Source organism: Stegodyphus dumicola, chromosome 4, assembly GCF_044657685.1.
Source record: "Stegodyphus dumicola isolate Sdum_Otavi_A_Nest chromosome 4, ASM4465768v1".
Taxonomy (NCBI): Eukaryota; Metazoa; Arthropoda; class Arachnida; order Araneae; family Eresidae; genus Stegodyphus; species Stegodyphus dumicola.
In genome coordinates, this window is record NC_140771.1 from 160,518,447 (window position 1) to 160,541,128 (window position 22,682).

Here is a 22,682-nt window from a genome sequence, read left to right on the forward strand (position 1 = left end):
TTTTTTTTTCCTTGTTGGGATTTACCATTTCCTGAGCTCTGCCTTGATGTGACCGCGTGATTGAAAGTCACTGGGTTACATCAGTTTAAAATTCATAGTTTATTTATATTCAGATCTATATTCTCAGCACACTTTTCATAACAATATTTTGCCATTAAAACAGGACGAATATATTTTTTCATCTCAGAACTTTTGTTGCTTATTTTTACAGATTTTAAAACTAATTCCTCTTTACTTTTATTTTATATTTTTAGACCGAATTTTTCATTTATTATTTTTTCATATGTTGGATTGCTTTTGCTTTACATGTTTTTTTTTTTTGGGGGGGGGGGGACTTGGTCCACTTAAATGGAAAACTATTGCTAGATTTTCTTCTAGATTTTGATACTATTAATCTTTTAAAAAATTTTTAATCCTGTCCCTAGGGTTTCAAAATTTACTTATGTTTTTATTTTTTTACGTATATTGGCTTGCTTGTACTTGAATATTTTTTGGGGGGTGGGGGAGCTCTGCACAAAATAATATATATTTTTTTAATTTGTTTATGCTTTTAATGCTTAAAGTTTGTAGTTTTTTACACTGCTTGCTTCGGCCTCTAGGGACTGGACTCATTAAGGCACAGATTACTTTGTTTCTTTTTCTAACAGTATTCTAAGCTTTGTGTTTTTGTTGGTTCAGGAACAGGCTGATTTATTTACTTCTTTTGTTGCACCAACGTCCTAATGCCGATTCAACGAAGAATGTAAACTTCTTATTTCATTTTTAATTTTGCCCCGCTTATCTTGCAATTTGCCACTATGCTTCTAGTTTTTGTACATGTTTGACTCGGAACTGAATGAATTTTAAACGTATTATTTATTTTAATTTATTTTGCTTTCTTACCACCACTTGTTGCTATTTTCAGCCACGAATGGATTAAGCTTTCAGCAGCTTTACATTTATTCATTTATATATATAAAACTACCTTGTTTTATGTATGTTTAAAATCTCATAATATTTATACATAACATAACTTTTTCTCTTAACAGCCGTGGAACTCATATCAAAATTAAATACTGGCTATTTGAAATCATCATTGCTTGAGCAACAAAATAATTCTGAAATGCAGTCATTATTTCAATGTTAATTAATATTAATTTAAAAATCAGTTTATTCTTTTGTTTCTGTTCTATTTGCTTAAAAAAATTGAAAGATATGTTGTATACAAAATATTTCTTATCTTTTTTAAAAACATATTATTTAACAATCCTTATAATTTAGCCGCCTCAGAGGCATCACTGGAACGGCCCTCTACGAGGATACTATGTGGGTAACAAAGTGGCCCACTCAAGTTCACCGTTCACCTACCAGACAGTCGAGACGACGGACAGACGTGGTGGATCTCTTCTTATTCAAGGTCTGCTGAAAGCAACCACATATACTGTTGTTGTCAAAGCTTTTAATGCTGCTGGAACCGGACCGCCATCTCATGAGCTACAAGTCACTACCTTAGAAGAAGGTTAGATTTTATATTTGCTTGGTGCCAGATGATATTGTTGCTTTCAGAATATCCTTAGTCAAAATTAAAATATAAATGTACAGATTTGCTTATGTTAGTATCCCTCAAAGAGAAAAGTGCTAAATCAAGAAATAATTATATACCTTATTCTAAAAGATTTCATTCTAATGTCTTTGCTAGGCTGCACACTGTGACAATGAATTTCACATCTTAGAGCATTGCCTTTTTTATTTTAAGGTATTTTCTCCTTCCTTCTAGCACGCATTTGTGGTTTAACGGTAGCATGAGGTATCTATGACTGTTAAAACAAATTTAATAAGTTACTTCTAATTTTTGCTTTATTACTATTTGTAGTTCACAACATAAAACAGAAGTGACGCTAACCAATGGAGAATTTCAAGCAATCTGTCTAGTAATCTAGTTCGCAATTGTTATTTAACTGCCTAATTAGACAGACTCCTGGAAATAATCTAGTTATAATTACAGAAATTTTAGATTAAATTCCCACTTACCATAATAACTCACAGCCATAATAGCACAGTTAGGGGCAATCCAATAACGATAAACAATTCTTAGAAGCTGTACTGTTACTTATTCTATCAAGAGCAGAATGACTCTATTAATTTTACACTAGGGCGGAAAAAAACACAAAACCACCTAGTACTCAGTCTATTCAGATCCCAGAAACTCAGGTTGAGACAAACTAATTATGTTCACTGTTTTATTTTGTTATTTTCATAGTTTTTCATAAATCACTATAGAAAGTGTGAGTACTATTAATCAAGTGTTCTGATTACTATCTATACGCACAAGCAGTCATAAAGGAGGGCTATCTGTACCCGATCCCAGCATCCACAAAACTGAGTTTCACCATTACATTTTGGCAAAAGGACGAGGGCGCGAATCCTCCTTTTATCCCAAGGTGCTGAAAGCTATAGCTACTCCTCTATTCACAAGGCCCAAATGTTCTCCCTGAAATCCTCTAATTCCTGCCTTTCCTAATAAAGGCGAGGCAAAGTGAGCAGGGAAAGAACCCATAAGGATCCTGAGCTAGGGCTGAAGCTGTATTGTTTCTTGATTATGACTCTAACAAACGTTCTAGACAAGAATGGTTCTTGTTTGGCTTCAGCATCATGCTATCTAAGCAACAAAATATGAAACTAACCTTTTGACATGTTTAATATTGCCTCCCTCTATGATCGTCACAGATCCCACACTAAATAATTCTGTTTAACTCAAGTTTATTTTCGAAAGATTGAGTAAACTTCATGGGTGTTTCGTGATTGTTTTATGTATAATGCTCATATCAGACTCCTCTTAAAATCCTGTGAAGTCTTCAAGGCTCTGAGTTTGTTTCTAAGGCGGAGAACCTTCGAATATTTTGCCATAACAAATAATCTAACTTACTGTCCAATCTCATTTTCACTTAAAATTGCTCTCAGGTTTCTTTAGGTCTACTAAACGACTAAGCAGAAAAAATGCTATACACTGGTAGTTCAAACCGGATCCAAGTACCATGGGAAAAGTCTGGTTGCACGAGAGTTTTCATAGTTTTAGTTGTATATAACATGAATATGAGCCACCCTACTTTTCTTGAGTTATATATGAATATTATGCGTAGGAAGCAATGGATGGCCTTTGCTAGTTAGTGAATGAAAGCTGGCCCCATTACGACCTGATGGCTAAACATAGATTTGGCTAAGTGGGTAGTCATGTCTTCAAATAAATAAATAATTATGATCCAGTTTTTCTTAAAAAAAGTCTTTTATAAAAGCATCCTTCCTTTAGGCAAGTAACCTTATTGTGCTTTGCCATAATGTAAGTAATTCAATCAAATCCTCGGGTTACGCAAGTGGTTTTAAGCTCATACACTTCTTTTTATTGATAATTTTTTTTCTTTTTTAGTTTCTTCATATTTTTCTCTATATCGATATTTTCGAATATGTGCTTTAATGCTCCGAATTCTTTTTTTATCATAAGCTCACCAGAGGCCCAGTGGTTTTGACCGCTAAATACTAGTAGTTGGACCTGGTTTGGGTGTTTACTGAAAGGTAACCGCTGATACTGGTAGTTTGACCGAGGATAACGAGCTTTCTGCATTTTTTGTTTTCGTGATTTTCCCCATGTGTAACGTGAATTAGGAGATAGTTTGCCTCAGATTCTTTAAGGAAATTTAAATTCCAGTAAATGTATGTCAGCTCTTAATGGATTATTTTAAAAACGGAAGAATAATTTCCACAAAGGGTAATATAAATATAAAATAGAATATAAAGGTTACAGAAGCTATCCTCAGAGCTCACGTAGCGCTCCGCCATCCTGATGAGGCATCATTGTAAGTAAGCTGATTTCACAGGAGTTTTGCGATAATACTGAAGCTACTTTTAATGTAGACGATCTTTTAGCAATAAATTCAAACGTTTCATTAGAGAAGATTCAAAAAGGTTTTAATATACCGAAGGACTTGTTCGAATGGAACGAAAAACAAAGGCTGTATTTTAACTGAGATAAAATAAAGGCTGTCTTTTAACTGAGATAAGACTGATTTTTTTTTTTTTTTTTTTTTTTTTTTTTTTTTTTCCGAAATGTGGAGAATTGGCTTGACATTAAGGTTCAAATTCAACCAGATATTTATTAAACAAATGAAAAAACTGAAAAGTATCTGCATCGATGAAAATGAAATTTTAGTTAACATTTTGACTATATTTACAAAAGAACTAAAACAATTTTACTATTTTATAAAAGCTCATTTTTGTGTATATTTTTTGAAATCAAAAATTCTTTTAAATACATACATTTATGTAAGTTATTATACCTATAAATCAATAAAGAGTTCGGTCTTGGGATCTAAGGTGTCGCAACCTTGAAACTAAATACTGTGGAAAGGAGGTGGCTGCTGGCATTGACAAGAACACTCTCGACGAATGTTGTGTATGCTTTGGTTGGTGTGCTGACTTTTTATTTCCTCTAAACTTTATTATTATTTATTATAATATCCTCTAAATTTTATTTAAAATTGAGATTGAAAATATTAGATAATTTAAAACATGAACTTGTAATTAAGGATCCTTTTGAAATTTTAAATACAAATTAAATATAAAATGAAAGGTAATATATTAATTAATTATGATTAAATAAAATCTAAGACAAGTGAGATTAGTACGAGTTTATACTAATGGATCTAGATTCATTAGTGGTGTGAGCTAGGACCCTCTTATCTGTTATTACGGGAGAAAAACAGTGAGCTGAGAGATACAAACAGAAAATTATAAATTCTGTTTGTCTGGCAAAGGCTCCCGGTCATCTCTCGAGCACTATTCTAAATCAAAAGATATTTCCAGTACACTCATGAAATAAATTTATGTGCTGATAAGCCTTCCTTGATCCGGATAGTAATAATATTTTAGTCAACGAAACAAAATTTCAATTTAAAGAAATAAGAATAAATCATACTGTTAATTTCCACCGAGTCCAATAATGCACCCATGGAATCTTAGCCATTTTATAAATAACAGAGCTGACATACCTTCAGATCAATAAATTTGCACTGTGCAACGCCAGGAATCCTGTCTATGTTCAAGCATCAAAGCGGCGAAACATAAGAATTACGAAAAATCATTATTATAAAAAAGGCAAGAAAAATGGAATTTTTCTGAATAAAGTAAAGATTATTACGAAACTTTAAAGCTTGTAAGGATCTTAAGTTTTACTAACGTTTATTTTATTTTAAATCTTTACTATCACTTCTTATTTTCTACTTCCGGCCAGAATTATAAGCGTGAAGGAGTTTATGCAAAGTTGTCTGGCGAACGCCAAGTATTTAAGTGTGGCCTTTTTGCCAAGCAGAAGAGAGGAAGCCGTGAGTTCGAAGCAGGCCGCTTACCTTAGAAGTTACGCAGTTGCTACTTTGCCTTCCAGGCCAGAGGTTTTAATCCTCTTGATAAATTAAACGTATTGTAGTGTTCACAGTCTCTGTGCTACATACGCTTCCTGTTATTATAAGGCCAATCTTATTCTAAAGTTAAATTAGAGTTTAGTTTTATTTTGATATCTTTTAAGTTAGACCCCGAGTGGAGGGTCATTGTATTCCGAAGTACGGAAGTCATTGTATATAAAGAAAAAATAAAGGGTTTTGTATACCCTTCGTCTGTATCCTGTCTACTTACTACAATTAGTGAACATAGCTTTAGTAAGCTCTCTGTTCTAGTCAGGTCATTGTATGTTTCCGAAGAAGGTTAGAAGAAACATTGAACCTGATAAGCTGAAAAAATAAGAATACGTAACAATATAAACTTACGCCATCCAACAACTTATTTCCTTACTAGACATGGACGATTCCGAGGGTACTTTAAGAGATTTGTTTTTTATAAGGTAATGAAAATCGTGAGGTAAGGGCTACAATAGATACCTCTTTGAAACATGTCAACTTACAGAGCTTACAAGGACAAACTATAAATATTGTAATTTGCTTACATAATATAATGCAAGAGATATTGCATTTGCCCACTCTTTGATTGAGTTCATTAATAAAGTCGAGAAAAAGCAAGCATTATTGTTTAATGTTTTCTTTATCTTCTACGAGTGTGAGAAGATGCGTTTGTGTTTTTCTTGGCCTTTTATTTTAATTTTGGTTTGAAGTAACTCCAATTCTTTTAATTTTCAGTGTCTGAGAGTGTGTTAAAATCTCAAGTTTGTGTTAGACCCTGAGTTGTATATTTTTGGTTTATTTACTTTGTTATTAAACTATGGGTTTAGTTACTCGGTCTTCTGGATTTCGTTTTCCGGATATCAATATGATATATTTTAACTTTTTAACATTTTTAAATTTGGTGAATAAATGTAGGTTAAAATTTTAACTATCTTTGAAATTTAAATTTTTTTCTATTGATTGAAATACATAGTTTGAATTTAAAACTGCTACCCAACTTTTAATAGCTTGGTTGCTGGATACCATTGTTTGTTTCTAGATAGGGCAGGCCCGTTTATGGGCATATGTTGGATCATTATCTGATCATGAGCTAGATAATTTCAGCTTATGCTGAATCATTTTACGAACATAATACACAGAACATGTGCTAGTTAATTAAATGTCTACCAAAAATGAATCCAAATACAAGCAAAAGTTTCTTGGCTTATTAACGACTTACCATAGACACATTTTCTAACAGAATCTTTCATATCTAAAGTAAAACTTTATTTGATAAATTAACAGCTTTAGGAAAATGCATAATGACTTTACGATTAGTACAGGGTTTGGCCTTAAAGATTCAAGAGCAAAACAAGTCTGCTGTATCCGTTATCATTTTTTTTTTTTTTTTTAAATCTTGGCCTTGCTCAAATTTCAATATTTAAAATTCACAACCACTTAAAAATTTAGATTTTGGAAAGTTTGTAACAGAGTCAGCCGAATCTATACGTACTTCTATTATGTTTTTGCTTTAATTTATATCGAAAATCTCAACCTAATTAAGACACCAAACGAGTGATGCTTTTATTTTAACATGTGAACGTTTTGCTTGTCAATTTATTAGAAATTTAATGAAAAGAATGTTTATATGCATTACCTTATTATGGTTATATAACACAGGTACAAAATATAACGAACTTGCTAAATTTTATAAATTACTGCTGAAGAAAACAAACTGATCTCTATTAATTTTCACAGACCAGAAAACTTCCGCTACCTCTACTGAAGCATACTGTCCCCAAATCCTTTTCGATTTTCGTACTCAGTATCCTCCGAAATCTGATAGAGCTAGTTCTTACTCCCCAGAGAAGAGGGTTGGATAGAAAATCGATGATTTTTAACGATCGTTGCAATCCCCACTTTTGAAAACACCACCTTAGACGAGAAATTTGGCATCCGCCATGTTTGGTCACAAAGAGCCATTTACATTAAATTGTCTTTACAAGAAAATTGTTTATGTCAAGTAGTTCAGTTTTAACAAGTAGAATGGGAAGTTAAATACATATAAATACAAAAAAACCACTGTAATTTTACCTTGGTTGTATTACCAAAGAAATATTAGACAAAATGAATTACAACTTTTTTATTATATATTATTATAACTTAGCAAAAGAAGCTTTAAAACAATTCCTGCTTTTCCAAAATCCTTTTTGACTGATTAAAAATATGTATTTAAGAATTTTGAAAAATGCTAATTCAAAAAGTTAGTTGCAAATTGATTTAAGTCTTTCACGAATTGTGGAAAATTCATAAAAAAAATTTTTACAAACTACTTAACAAGAATGGGAAATAACGTTCTGAAGATTTAAATATATTTTCTTAAAAATATTTAAGGTTAAGAAGTTAAAATTTTACATAATTTAAAAAACGCGTTTTGAGTATAATACTTAATGCCATGCTCTGCTAAAAATAAAACTCATCGCGGAAATAATGCACAATAATTTTTAAAAATTATTATTTTATGCAATTTTGTTCGCAGTTTCCTAACCTTATATTTATTCCTATAACATAATTATGATCTTGCCATAAAAACAGGCATCAAAAATAACTTTGAGCACAAATATGGCAGGGAACACTAGTTTGTTACGTAGTATACAGCTTTTACAACAGCACGTGTTCGGGAGCTAACCTCAACACGTTTGGTATGACGTCATTTATGCAGCTGTTCCATTGTTAGGGCTTTACTCAGGGTAAACTCACTGGTTACGTGCCTTTCACCGTGACCTTCGTGAATAGAATGCTATATCCAGTTGGCCGTGCTTTCACTCCGAACTTGAATATATTTACATCAAATGTTGGTATTGTGAGTATTTCATACTTTGCCTAAATACCTAGCTTTTATAGGCAAAGTATGAAATATGAGAATAATTATGTACTTTATCTAGACATTGCGCACAATAAAATGACAAATGCTCTTTAGACAAAGTATAAAAATTTCATATAAAAACAAAATAAAATCAAATATAAACCTACTTATTGCACCAAGAAAGACTTCTTATAAAAAGTAAAACAAGATCATTAAATGAACTTAACAAAAAAATCCACACACTAAAATAGAAAATATAAAAAAATATAATTTTTTCATAAAAAAAGTAAAAAATTACATTTAACTTACTTGTAGCCACATGGTAGGCTTGAATGACATTTTGAATTATAGTATGTCACTTTTCTGACGCAAGGACATTTCATATTTTGGCACTTTGTTTAACGCATACATTTGATGAATCTTTCGCCGCTTCCACTGGAATGATCAACTGTAACTTAGCGGAGTGAAATTTGGATCAAAGATGTATTTCAAACTTTGCCACTTTGTCATTAGGACTAACTATAAACTATAGGAAATATTTAATCGTTTCATTGCAGTAACGGCCAGTTTTCGGCATTCTATAAAATGCCTAGGTTTTCAACAGAATGAATTTCATACTTTTCTAGTAATGTATATATATATATGTGTGTGTGTATTATTTGAGTTAAATATATTTCTTGGTGGTACAAAATATTCAACACGGATAAAAAAATAATGATTTGTTTGCATCAAACTGGAAATTGCGCCTGTTGATTTGCATAAAAGAACGTGAACAGCGTTCACGTTATGTCAATGTGTAGAGAATACTCAATTAATTAAATTATCAACTACGTACATTTTTATTCAAAAATTCTATATACAAAATATTAAAAAATTCTGAATTAATGAAATTTTATCTTACAAAACGACGCTATTTTTGTTCACATGTTTATAAGACTCATATTTACAGGGAGATCTTCCGGTGTAACTTTGTCAATAGAGAGTTTCAAAAGCTTATAATGCCTATATGTTTTTGGAAGTGCATCTTCTTAGAAGATTTTCTGGTGTTCACATAATCAGTCTACAAAAGTTTAGGACTAAATTCGTACAAAATCGAAAGTTGGAGAAAACAATATTCTTACTTTTTTGCTTTAACTATACAATGCTTATTAGTCTGTACAGCACTTCGCATGTTCATAGAACTGCTTGATTCTATCGAAGAACTCATCTTTTGAACTATTGCTTAAATTTGTTGTAATGGTGTTGTGGATCTCTTCAGGGTTACAAAAATAGTGAACTTCGAATAAAGACTTCAGTTTAGTAATAAAAAACTAGTCTGTAGTACGAAATTTGGGGAATAAAGGAGTTCAGAACTGATCTTGTCTTTGCCAGAAACTGCTTGATAAGAAAAAATTGTGTGACGGCGTGCTATCGTGCATGAGATAACGGTTATTTCTTCAGAACTCTGTCTAGTTCACCACCTGCTCATCATGTGTAAATTCCTTGTGAGTTATCTCTTTCCAATCGAAAAAAATCACCAATATATGAAGAATTTTGCTGTTTTTCATGCTTCAATTTTTCGTTAAAATAGGAGAAAACTTTATTGCTTTTCTCTGCATGTTTGACAGCATTGAATCCATAACAGAAGCAAACAATTAACCACATACATCTACTAGAAGCATCTACTAGAAGCAAACTACTAGAAGCAAACCATCTACTAGAAGAACTAACCATCTACTAGAAGCAAACAATTAACCACATAGAGAAATCTCTCTGCAAGCAGACAGAACTTTTAGAAGTAAGTTGAGATGTCATAAAAATAAATGTTATCAAATATTGTTTGGTAGCTCTGCTGAAATTTGTTTGAAAAAAAGTATTATTCTTAAGAGTTTGTAGACTCACTGTGTACATTACACGTAAGAAAACCAACCGAAAATCTTATGCATCTAGCACAAATATCGATAGAACTATTAGTATTCCTATCGAAACTATCATCTTCCACCAATTTTAATCACTATGCCAGTGGTAAGGAGGCTTGTTATTATAGTTCTATAAAACATTGCAAATATGTGCCATTACAGTTCTAGTAAGATAACAACAGAACTAAATTTTTAAAAAGGCATAAATTCATTTCAGTGTCTGCAGAAATTATGTAAACACAGCAAACTTAAATATATAAGTAATATATTAGGAGAAACTGAGATAATATATCATTTCTTGCATAATTTAAAATTCCGTAAATAAAATATAAAAAATAATAATTTCGATAATTAATTTAAATAAATAAATAAAGATCTGCATTTCATAGGTCAGCCTTTTCCGAATAATTTTAAAAGGCAGTTTTGATTTACGTAATGTTCAGTATTATCAGTAACATTAGACTAAGTAATATTAAAGTATTATGACGTAATATACGATTGTATGTCGAAGAGCCAGAATTTTTTTAATTCAGATAAAGACAAAAATGTTACATTACCATTTATAATATATTGTACCTTTTTTGGTTAATATAAGTATTGCATAAGCTTGTAACAAAAAGATTTAGAGTTCACCTTACTTCTTAGTATTCTTTTCTACTCGTATATTTATTCTCTTTGGAAGATGGTTTAAGAATATTATTTACTATGGGTATAAAATCTGATTTACAGTAATATAAATAGGAGAATTATGTACTATTTACATAATTGATACGAATTTTTTACCACTTGTTTTTATTTTAAGCTTTGAATAGAGCTAAAAAGAAAAAGAAAAATTTACTTGTGAATTTTAGCACCCCTGGTTTCAGCATTCGATGTAACTGTCATGTTTTGGCATGGGTTTGAATGCCCATTTCATTAAATATTACTCACCGTTCAAAACTTGTAAATATAGGCTATTTAATCCCCTCTTCTCAGCTTTCTAGTTTCATATAAATAATTATTTTTATTTTCATTTATAAATAGAAAAACAGTACTGTGAGCCATAAAAACAGCCAAACATACTTTCTCCGACAATTCACAAAGTCGCCTACTCATTGGCAACTTTCCATGGTGATGCGGATAATCAGAAAGTACTAGGTAAATTTTAATTTGTCTGATATCCTTTTCGCTTCGATTCTCTCCATGTACCCACCATGTGATGATGTGTTATTGATGGCCCATCGTATCATATTTGATACGCTAAAACGGAACGTTTTATTTTAAATTTTAAATGCGCATGAATTATGTCATAATGTTGCGAAAACTTACCGAATAGAATCTCTAAAGTGTTAGCATTATTATTATGAATATTAATTATAATTTTATTCCACGAAAGCAAAATGCACGGCACTAACAACGAGGATTTTTAATTTAGAAACGTTTCACGCAGTGCAAGCGGCTTAAAATTTTTGTAAATAAATAAAAAAATGGGATATAATAAGCACTGATGTTTAAACTCTTAAGTTTTTTAATTCATTATTGTACAGAAATAATTTAAATAAGGAAATATATTCATTATTACTAATATTCTATCTGAATATTTATTTCATGTATTATGTAACAGGAAATGTAACAGTTAAATAACATATGCAAGAATCCACATAGATAAAAAGCAGGTTTTACAGGAATTATTTCTGCATGTTAGGCTTAAATGCAAAAGTAAACTCGGGCATACAGTGACTTTCAGCATTCTAAGGTCACGGGCACAAAAAAAAAAAAAAAAAAAAAAAAAAAAAAACTGAAAAGTTTCAGAATTTGACGTCGCCTAGAAAGGCACTTGTTTTTAACAGTATAAGTGAAAGCATATAAAGTTTTTATATTTTCTTCACAATTCATCAGTTTGCTGTTCGACTCATTCTTGTTTTGTTTCTTTTTTATTATTAACGTAAACGGCGTTAGCCCAGGAGGGCTATTAATTTCGTTTTAGCATTTTGCGTCGATTCACTTTTCAAACTGTTGCCACCAAATATTACAGCTTTGCATTATATTTAAAGAAATTAAATAATGAAGAATCTGCAAATATATTTCTTGCATTGTGATAAAACAACGGTTTTTAGAGCCATCAAATTCTGAATAATGTAATCCTTCACCGAATATGAGCATCTGGAAGCCCTAATTTGAAATCAGGACTTTGTTTTATTATCTATTTCATATTATGACAGACATTAAAGAATTTTTGATTAACAAACTCAATGACTTCAGAGCGAGGAACGGCAACACTGTACGAAAAAAAAAAAATTATCTCCAGCGCGCGAGGCTGTGTATCGGCAATTCTAAAGATATGATCATTTAAAAATTATTTTGCGATATTGCTGTTGAATTGAATTTTATGGTTTAAGTACGAAGAACATGATATTTAATAAATAAAGGTAACACACAAAACGATAAAAAACACTCTTTTCGAAGAAAGGTAAAATGTTTATTAGTTTTGATTGCATTTTATTATTATTATATTTTCTCATACATTGAGAAGTATTAACTACACTAAAGTGCAAAACTTGAACAAGAAACTCATTTTCAACATAAACCACGAAAGTTTTGGAAACCGCTTTTTGCAATCGGTACAATGAAAAGCCAACTCAGCGGAAAGGTGATCTACGTGCAAATATTAACACCGTAATAACACCAAGTTAAAGCATAATATCAGAAAGGTACGTCAGTATACTCAAAATGCAAGGAGTTAGCTCGCGCAGTGCTAGGCAACTTAAAAAGAAGTGTAAAAGATGCATTTCCAGGCATTCTTCTGCAAGTTAAAGTGAGATTGAACGTGCAGTAGGCTACAAGAAAATATCAAGACGCCTTTACATAAAGTAAAATGACTGGCAAACTTGAGAAGGGACATACTTTGACGTCTGTTGCTCAGGTGTTTGGAACTGATAAAAAAAGTGTTGTACCACGAGCCTGAAAAGCCTCCCAGACGACAGGTACAGGTATATAAGAAAGGTTGGAAGTAGTCAGCTAAGGAAAACAACAGTGACTGATGACCAGTATATCGCCTTGTAGTGAAAAGAAATTGAAACCAGACAGCAGGCAACATTGCTCTGCAGCTGCGCACGACAACCAGACGACAGGTGTTCCGGTTTACTGTGGCTATTCGACTTAATAAAAGTGGCCTATTCGCCCGCATGCCATTCACATCAGCCTATTGGCAGCACCGTTTACAGTGGTGTAGAGAACTCAAGACTGAACATCTCATTATTGGAGTCACGCCCTCTCTACCAATGAAAGTCGTTTCCGGCTTACAAACGATTTTCGGTTCCAGTTGATATGGAGTGAGCTAAGGATCACGGAGGAAGAAATAGAAGGAGACGCCTTCCCTTCACCATGGCTGACTCACCATGGCTATGCCACATGAACTCCGCAAAGTAGGAATACAAAATGTCATCCATTACTGCAGAAGATCCCGCTTGTGAAAACTCGCTCTTAACGTGGTCGCTCTTAAGTGTTGGTGTTGCGCGTTTGGCAACAAAGGCTAGCTCTTAAAGGTAAATAAAGAACGTCTACCCGACGTTACTTCGGTAACTCCTAAAATGAAGAGATGGTATGACACATAACGAAACACAATTTAATTACACAGAAAACCTACATTAAACATTCAGACACTCTTCTGACTACATCTGGTTACAAGTCAATTACAATTGCAACTCGCTGCTATGTTCTAAAGCTATTATACCCAACAGTTCATCACATAACGTCAGTCTTTTACTCGTGTCATTTGGGGAGTGAAATGATGCCACTTGCAACATATCTTCCCGCATTTTTAGTTGCTGGATATTTACTCAAAACAGTCACTTAAAGTTTAAATTCAATCTCTCTGGTTTCTTGAGAGTTCGACTAAATCGACATGCAGTCTTTGGAGACTTTCTGGAGTCATCATCATATGAATCCGGCGAATGTGCTGGCCTATCACTTGAAGAAGAAATCTCTATAGGAGCAGGCTCCACGAACAAGTCTTGACTGCAAATCTCTAGAGAAAAAATCATTTGAAGTGGACGAATTAGGACGTTATATTGAGTTTTTAGTTTCACTCTATTAAAAACAAAGATTGACCCTTCTCCTCGCTTAACTAACAATACAGGACCACCATAGAATCATTCCAAAATACAGTCTTCATATCAGCGATGGTAAGTGCTTGTTGCACAGAATGTGCCAACCTGAGCGCATTAGCATATCCTATCAATTCAAGTGTAGTTACCGATATTTGCTTTATGGCAGCAACTCTTGATTTTGCTCTAACTAACTGAATTCTTATTTCATTATTTTTATCATTCCTAATAAATTTGCACGCAGCATAAGCTTCTCTGCACGCATCTACAAAAATATGCATTTCACTGTATTAATTTATATCTATAAAACGCGGTACTTCAGCATTTCAGACATTTCATTATGTCAAGCTTTGAAAACCTTTACAAGGTTAGCTGGCAAAGAAGAGTCCCAACTTAGTTTTAACTTTCAAGCTTCCTGTAAAACAATTTTCAGTGGCAAAGTTACCGCACTGAAAATCCAATAGGGAAACAATTTTTCTGTATCAAAACTAATACAATTCGTTTTTTAAATATTTGCTCATCGCTAAGTTTTCCAAAATTCAGATTGCATCTCAAAGTATTCTTATCTAAATCTCATACTGTACCTAATAATTTTGTCACACCTTTATTTTTGGATACAAATTTACAATTTACATTGCTTTCCCAGTTTTTTAAATTAAAATATCCTCGAGACATAATCTGCTGAGCCTTTTCAGTACATGTTTCTTGTTCTTTCAGATCTGAAATACCATTGAAACAATTGTCTACATAAAATGAGGATTTTAATTTTTAAGCAAATTCTAATTCAAATGGCATATTATCCAGCATATGTGAAATTGAAGTTGTCAACAGAAATGGGCTCGATATGATGCCGAACACTACTCTACAATGTCTTTAGACAATTTCCTCATTTTCGGAAGGATAGAAAAAATCCTAAAAAATCTCGGTGTTCAGGCACTATAGCCAACTGTGAAAACGTTTTTTTTTTTACATACGCTGAAAGTCCAATCGGATAACTTCGAAATCTATCAACGACACCATGAATGAGCTTTATTAAATTAGGTCCTTTATGTAACAGATCATTTAAAAACATATTCCTCTCCTTCTAGCAGACACATCGAAAACGGCTCTAATTTTTGTTGTTGTGCTATCACTTTTAATGACAGGCCGATGAAATAAAAAATTACCACTTTCGATATCATCTATAACTCTTTAGATAATACCCAACTTCTCTCACTCCTGAAATACATGTTTATATCATCCATTTTTTTTTTTTTTTTTTTTTTGTGCGCTAGCATTTTTTTTAGTGACGCCTACAAGTTAATTCTTCATTAGAAGGCAATTCCCTAATTTCCTATTTAAACGGCAAGCACAATTCGTAACTATCATCTGGTATAACTTTTAGAGTATTTTTTAAATTCTCTAATATTCCAGCATACTCCATGTTTTTCTTTTTATTTTCAACAGGGTCTGAAATTCCAATGGTTCCTAACCTCCATAATTCACTAACTGACAAGCTATTCACTTGCAAAACTGTGACACTAAAAACCAGGTCTTTACTTTTCTCAGTTTGAGAAGTATTACATTTCCCCGTCAAAACATTTCCTAATCGAGTATTTAGCAAATATAAAACCCAGTTCAATTTCACAGACTACTCTGTAAGAATGGCCCCAATTACATTGGCTCCTAGCAATAAATTAATTACTTACTGTCTTCGGAAGTTCCAGATCTGATAAATAAATTCCCTTGTCTTTCAATTCATTCAAAACACACGTATCAGTGACCTTAGATACTGTGTTGCATATTTTTAATCCCGAAAATGCTTCTATTTGAAAGAAGAAAAATTTCTCACTTCAACAAACAGAACAAATCTACAGATTATAAGACCCATGTTCTGTCTGTTCCGCTTCCCTCTCCCTATACAAGCTATGCATCATCTTGACTTTTCGATGCGGCTTTAAGTATAATGTACCTATCGCGAATTTGGTAATATAGGAATGTTGAGACTCGGTATCAAGAATGCACCTTAAAATTGTTTCTTTACTACTTTAGCTTTAACATTTAAAGTCATTAAGTATACAATTTAATTCGTACAATTATTAGTTGATGCATTAGTCTGAACTGATTCATATTTTTCTTTACGTTCAAGCCCTTCTGCTTCATTTTTCCTTGTTGTTTTTACGGTAAGCAGACATAAGACTGTTAAGAGTGTTTGAGTCACAACAAGTGCAAATATTTTCCATTTTACAAAATTTCGCCAGATGGCCGAGCAAAATTTTCCTTTTAGCATCTAAATTCATATTTCTAGCAATAAAACAATCTTTTGTAGGATGTATTTTTTTCACAAAAAAGACAGGTAAAATTTCGCTTACCTGAACTGTCGTAAGAGGTGCTTGCTAAAGCTGCTGCAGTAAGGGGTTGAACGGACGGTTTATCAACCCAGGCTCTTTCTTACTAGCTAAATTAGCACAAAAACTGGAAGGCACAAGTTAAATCACTTCTTCATTTTTAACTTCTTGTCTCAGGAAATTCGACAATTTTTCTTTATCAATTTAGAAGAACATTCTTCTAATTCACTTGTTTCGCTTAAACTTCTTATTTCCTAAGCAATCAGAATTCCTTCGGGCAAGCATGGTTCCACTAGAGGATAGAATCTAGTGAGGTCAGATATAGAATCAGGAATCAAATATAAATTTTTTTTCCAGGTTATAAAAAATTCTAATGGTCTGTATGGAACAGTTTCAGTTTACGTTTAATGTCTTTGTTCCAGCGTCACTTACGAAACCTAGAAATTATTTTATTGGTGCGAAATACTTGCGATATAACCATAACATTTGTTTAATAAGAATACGAATCTGAATGAATTCGAATTCGCTATATTTTTAATATTAATAACAGCAGGACTGGGATTACTAAAACTGTTAAACAATTTCTATTTTCAGATCCTCCTTCCCCGCCTATAGTAGGAGTCGCTGATGTGACAGCATCTAGTGTTGGCATACATTGGAATATAGGAAGTGATAAACAACCATCAGTAGTTCGTAAGTAATGTTCATGGACTTTATTTACATGGATATTTCTTCCCTCCTTTTATTTTACTTTAGGATATAGATAACCCTTAACTTACCATGGCGATGATTTCCTCGATGAACCGAATAAACTGAAAAGATTTCGATTGAAAGTCAATAGCATAGTATTAAGTTTCTAGCGTTCAAGCATTATCAAGTAAACTAGTATAATGCTTTTGAAATTAAAAAAAAATCCTAAATATAATAAAAGGAATTCAATGGAAAGTGCTCACATATTTAGTTCAAATTTAGATGATGGACTACAATTATTTTGGGTGAGGACAGCTTTCAGTCATTTTATGCTACAGCAAAATTCGCCTTCCTGTAAAATTTCACCAATAAAAAATAGCATAATAAAACTCACCCTAGGAATTCCACAGGTATTTATCACGTTCTTTCATAGCCAAAATATAGGATATGAAGTAGCATAAGCGGCGCTTATTTTACAAAATAATTAATTAGAACAAATACAACAATAAATGCGGTTTAATGAAACACACACAAATATATATATAATTTAAAGTTAAATTGTAAGAACAAAATAAAAAAGACCAATTTTGGTCAAAATTTTGCGCACTTTGCTGCAAAATTAAGGAAATTAAAAGATAAATTTTAGTACGCACGCCAAAAAGTTACCAAAAACTGTGGCTCCGTGAAAACACTTCAACATAAGCATATTTAGTTGCTATGAAAAGTGTGAAAGAGGCGGTATGTCTGTGTGTATTATAAATACAAGGTAATAAAAAGTACCTATAATTACATACATATATATATATATATATATATACATACACACACATATATATATGTATCATATAATAAAATACAATGGCAGCTTTAAGAAATAATTGGCGACCTCAAAATTAACGATTCTAGATTTTATGCTTTCCCTCTAAGTTCATCCTTTTTACCAAATTCGAGATCTTTCCAAATTAAATAACACTGCTTGAAAAAAGTAACTAAAACTAAAATTAACGAATCACGCCTTATCTTTACAGAAAGCAGCTATGTAATATACACTCATGTCCATAAATTAAGGATAATTCGGATTCACGCGGAAGTCGAACTCTAAAATAAATATATCACCTGTAAAATCACTACACACATCTCAAAGAATCATATGCAAATTTCAGGAAGTAACCAGATGACACCGATGGTACGTCACAATGATGAGAGTGTAAGAGATTGATATATGAGGAATACAGGCAAAGAGGTAAAATTGTTCGCAGGCGTTTTACAAACATTTCAGTGCAATAACCGAATAGTTATGACACAAAGGACGCATTTGGATGATTTTTTACGTGGTAGAATTACCAGCCGTCTGGAATGTGGGCGTACCCATTTGGAAGTATCAGACGAACTTGGAATTGCCCAGAGTGTCATCTCCAGGCTTTGGCAACGATTCCAGGATGATGGTAATGTGAGTAGACGTTACAGCACAGGTCGCCTCAGAGTTACAACGCCGAATGAGGACCGGTATTTGGCAGTTACTGCCAAAAGAAACAGGCAGAGCACAGCCTCAGACCTGTCTCGTCAGCTCTCCTCAGCCACTGGTACGACAATTTCAAGGCAGACCGTGTACAGACGCTTAGGGCAGATTGGTCTATATGCTCGTAGACTTGTCAGATGCGTTCCAGTTACTGCAATTCACTGTCGCCTGCGGTTAGCCTGGAGTAAAGAGCATGCATTGTGGACACCGCAACAGTGGGCTTGTGTGATGTTTTCCGACGAGTCCAGGTTTAGCTTGCACTCTGATTCTCACCGGACATTCATATGGAGAGCTCCAGGTACCCGTTACCATCAAGAAAACATCATTGAACGACACCGTTACGGTGGTGCAGGAGTGCTCGTTTGGGGTGGAATTATTCTGGGTTCCAGAACTGACCTGCATGTTCAAATTGAAACCATGAAAAGCCAAATCGATCGGGACGTCATTCTGGAACAACATGTACGTTTGTTTCGGGGCGCCATGGGCGCACAATTTGTGTTTATGGATGACAACGCCCGTTCTCACCGTGCAAACATCGTAAGCGAATGCCTTTAATCGGAAGATATCACCCGTATGGACTGGCCAGCATTCTCACCGGACTTGAATCCAGTACAGCACGTGTGGGATATGCTTGGCCGACGAGTTGCAGCCCGTCAACCTCCTCCTACATGTCTACCGGAACTTCGGAGAGCATTCCTTTTTGAGTGGTGTAATATCCCCCAAGATCAGATCGATTAATTTGATACTCAGCATGCCTAGGCGTTGTACGGACTGTATTGCATCGTCTGGGAGACATACAGTGTATTAACAATCATACCAACCATGTAATATTGGTTTTTTGTAAATAGGTGTTTTTTTTTTTTTTTTTTGTAATTTACTCCAGGGAGAAAAAATCGCTAATTTTTTTAATAATATCGAACATATAGCATATTTTTTTGCTCTTTACCTTTTGTTTAATAAATAAGCTTTACAAATAAGTCAAATTTGTTTTGCTTCTAGCTTTTCCTTTGCCTGATATTGCATTATCCTTAATTTATGGACATGAGTGTAAATACGGCTTCGCGAGGAACTACGTTCCTTTTTTCCCTAACTTTTGCCATGCAAACATCACCACGCTGCTCATGCTTTCTTGTTTACGTCGCACTTTTAAAATCAGTCTACATAAAAACTTATTATATTCAACAATGATTGAAAAATAAATTGTCTGCCAAAGAGATGATTTGACATATTTAAAAATAAAGATGGTGATTCTTCAATTCAGTTTTGTCAACATCTTGTTCCTGCCTTTTCCACCCAGCCATGTCTACAGCCAGAAGTACCGGATTTCAACTACGCATTCAAATATTACATATATATATATATATATATATATATATATATACATATATGTGATGTATCAGCTTTAGTCGTAGCTTAAATAATCAGACGATAAGTTTAAAAAACAGAAATAGCAATTACAAAAATCAGATATCCGGAGTAAATAAAAAGAATTACTAATAACTTTTTGTATGAAGTTTACTGCATCGTGACATTTAAGAAAAAGCCCCGATATTCCTTTTGCGAGTCTTTTTATAGCCTCTGTAAAGGCGGAGCCTCCAAGAAATGACGTCAGCCTCGTCAGCCATTCCAGTTCGCTTAAAATACTTCCAGAACATTCTAAAACTGTATGTGTAGAAAAAGCAGGAAAAACAACTTGACTACGGGGCTGTGGATTTAATTCCACGTACTTTCAAATAAGAGAACGTCGCCATTAAAAATAAAAAGAACATACAGTTAGAATTTCAAGTGTATTCTTGACTAAAATTTAAATTTATTTAAATTGGAATTTTATTATTACAAATATTCCTCCCATCTGAAAAGGCTTGAAGCCGGGCGCCTCGACCACAAGACATTCCAAATGGAAAAAATATTTTAAATAATTACTTAATTTGTTTGAAGAACTCGCATCCAGAATTCGAGTTACAATAATATTAATCTTAAATAGACACTCTCACTATAACACAGTCAATAATAATATCAATATATAAAATTGTAAATAATATACCTTAATATATTGACATTTATAGAAAATAAAGACAAATAACATTATGCATGCAGTATTGGGAAAACATTTCTCGAGATCAGTTTCAGTTCAGGATCCAGGTCTTTAGAGATTACTGCAAAACATTAGAGCAGTTCGTATTTTACAAATCTTTCATTTCCCAGTTCGCCGTTGCTTTAATACTAAAAATTTCTATTTGAGGTGAGGTATTCCTCTATTTTTTCTTCATATCATTGACAATTGCAATACTTGACTAATTTCTTAACAATTCCTTTTGACTTTTAGTTTGTTTACAGTATTTTATTTTGACTACTTATTCATATAAAACACTTATTTTCATAATAATAATTTTACACAATAATTTTACTCGTATTTTACCTTTTACTATCGACAATGACAATTATGTCATATACTGCATTGTCGTTCAAACAACTTTCAACTTCAATAATATTTTATAATTACCATTAATGTCGTTGCCAAAAAATTAACACATAAATACAAAATAAATACAAAGTTACAAAACTACCCACCAAAAATTTACAACACAGAAAATTAGACATTAAAGAATTAGAGGTGCTCTAATTACCTTTAGTAGCAACCCTAGTTGAGCATTTACCAAAAGGTGTGTCTACCTATTAGTGATGTAGTTTAAAATTTTCTGGGTCTTGGTAGTGTCGCAGTCTGGAAACATGGACAATATCAGTAGGTTTCTTTGTATGGTAATTCTTTTTATCAATTTCATAATTAACCTCAGATAATTTTTTGACAATTTGGTATGGTCCAGAATAGGGAGGTGTCAATTTACGTGTATTCGGAAATTCAAATTCATCAAATAAAACTAGATCACCAGGTTGAAATTCTACATCTGCAAATTTTGTGTCATAAAGACTTTTATTCCTTTTATGATATTCAATAGTTCTCTCTTTAGCTAATTTTCTCGCTATGTCAACCGGAGGGTAAGTATTTTGATCTAGGGGAGAATCGAAAGGAAGTTTTCCGAGTAAAAGATATGCAGGGGTGAATTTAGTTACCGAATAAGGGAAATTATTATATTCACTAATAACTTGATCCAAAATTTTCGTCCATGGAATTTTCGATGATGTAGAATTTACTTTACATCTTAAACGGGTTACTAGGGTTTAGTTCACACGCTCTACTTTCCCATTTGTCTGGGGGTGATGGGCAGTAGTTAGAAGTTGTTTTACATTATAATTTCTAAGAATTTTTTTGAATCTATTGCAGGTGAATGCGGCATTGCGGTCACTAAGGATTTTTTCGGGGACTTGAATTTGGAAAATTTGTTTCAAAATATTAGCATAAGTTTCTGTAATTGCACTTTTAGATGGAAAAGCACAGACATATCTTGTGGCATGATCGATCACAAGATGTAAATATTTTTTTGCAGAATTATAATAATTAAAACCACCGACTGTATCAATAGAAAGACATTCAAAAGGTTTATCAGTTGGGGGTACTTGTTGCATAAGTCCAAATTTTTTGGTTTTTTCTTTTTATTAATTTGACAAACTTGGCAATGTTTCACGAAATTTCCAATATCTTTACTAATGTAGGGCCAATAATATTGTGGAGTGATTAAATTTAACATAGCATGAATACCTGGGTGTCCGAATTTTTCATGAGTTTCAGTTAATAGTTTTAATCTTAACGATTTTGGTACCACAATTTTATAACCTTTTTTCTTCTTAATTACCATCAAATCATTTAGTTCGACATATTTTTTATCACACACATTGTCACTTTTTGCTGTTGTATAATTTCATCACGATTAAGTAAATACACAGAATGTTGGAGTTGATGAGAAACAGGTTGTCTAGAAAGCATATCAGCTTCAAC

General features: G+C 32.8%; 1 protein-coding gene and 1 long non-coding RNA gene across 15 annotated transcripts in view; one reads left to right on the forward strand and one right to left on the reverse strand.

Annotated features, from left to right (window-relative positions):
- LOC146997737 (uncharacterized) overlaps positions 1 to 8,709 on the reverse strand; it is a 44,711-nt gene extending 36,002 nt beyond the window's left edge. Inside the window, exon 1 of the long non-coding RNA XR_015040814.1 lies at positions 8,578 to 8,709. This is a non-coding gene — a long non-coding RNA (uncharacterized LOC146997737). The remainder of the gene's footprint in view (positions 1 to 8,577) is intronic.
- LOC118187907 (cell adhesion molecule Dscam1-like) overlaps positions 1 to 22,682 on the forward strand; it is a 151,101-nt gene that overhangs the window by 84,079 nt on the left and 44,340 nt on the right. For all 14 annotated transcript variants that reach the window (XM_085815693.1, XM_085815690.1, XM_085815694.1 and 11 more), the window contains 2 exons: positions 1,261 to 1,498; positions 17,173 to 17,271. In XM_085815693.1, the coding sequence (XP_085671819.1) occupies positions 1,261 to 1,498; positions 17,173 to 17,271 (337 nt within the window). The remainder of the gene's footprint in view (positions 1 to 1,260; positions 1,499 to 17,172; positions 17,272 to 22,682) is intronic.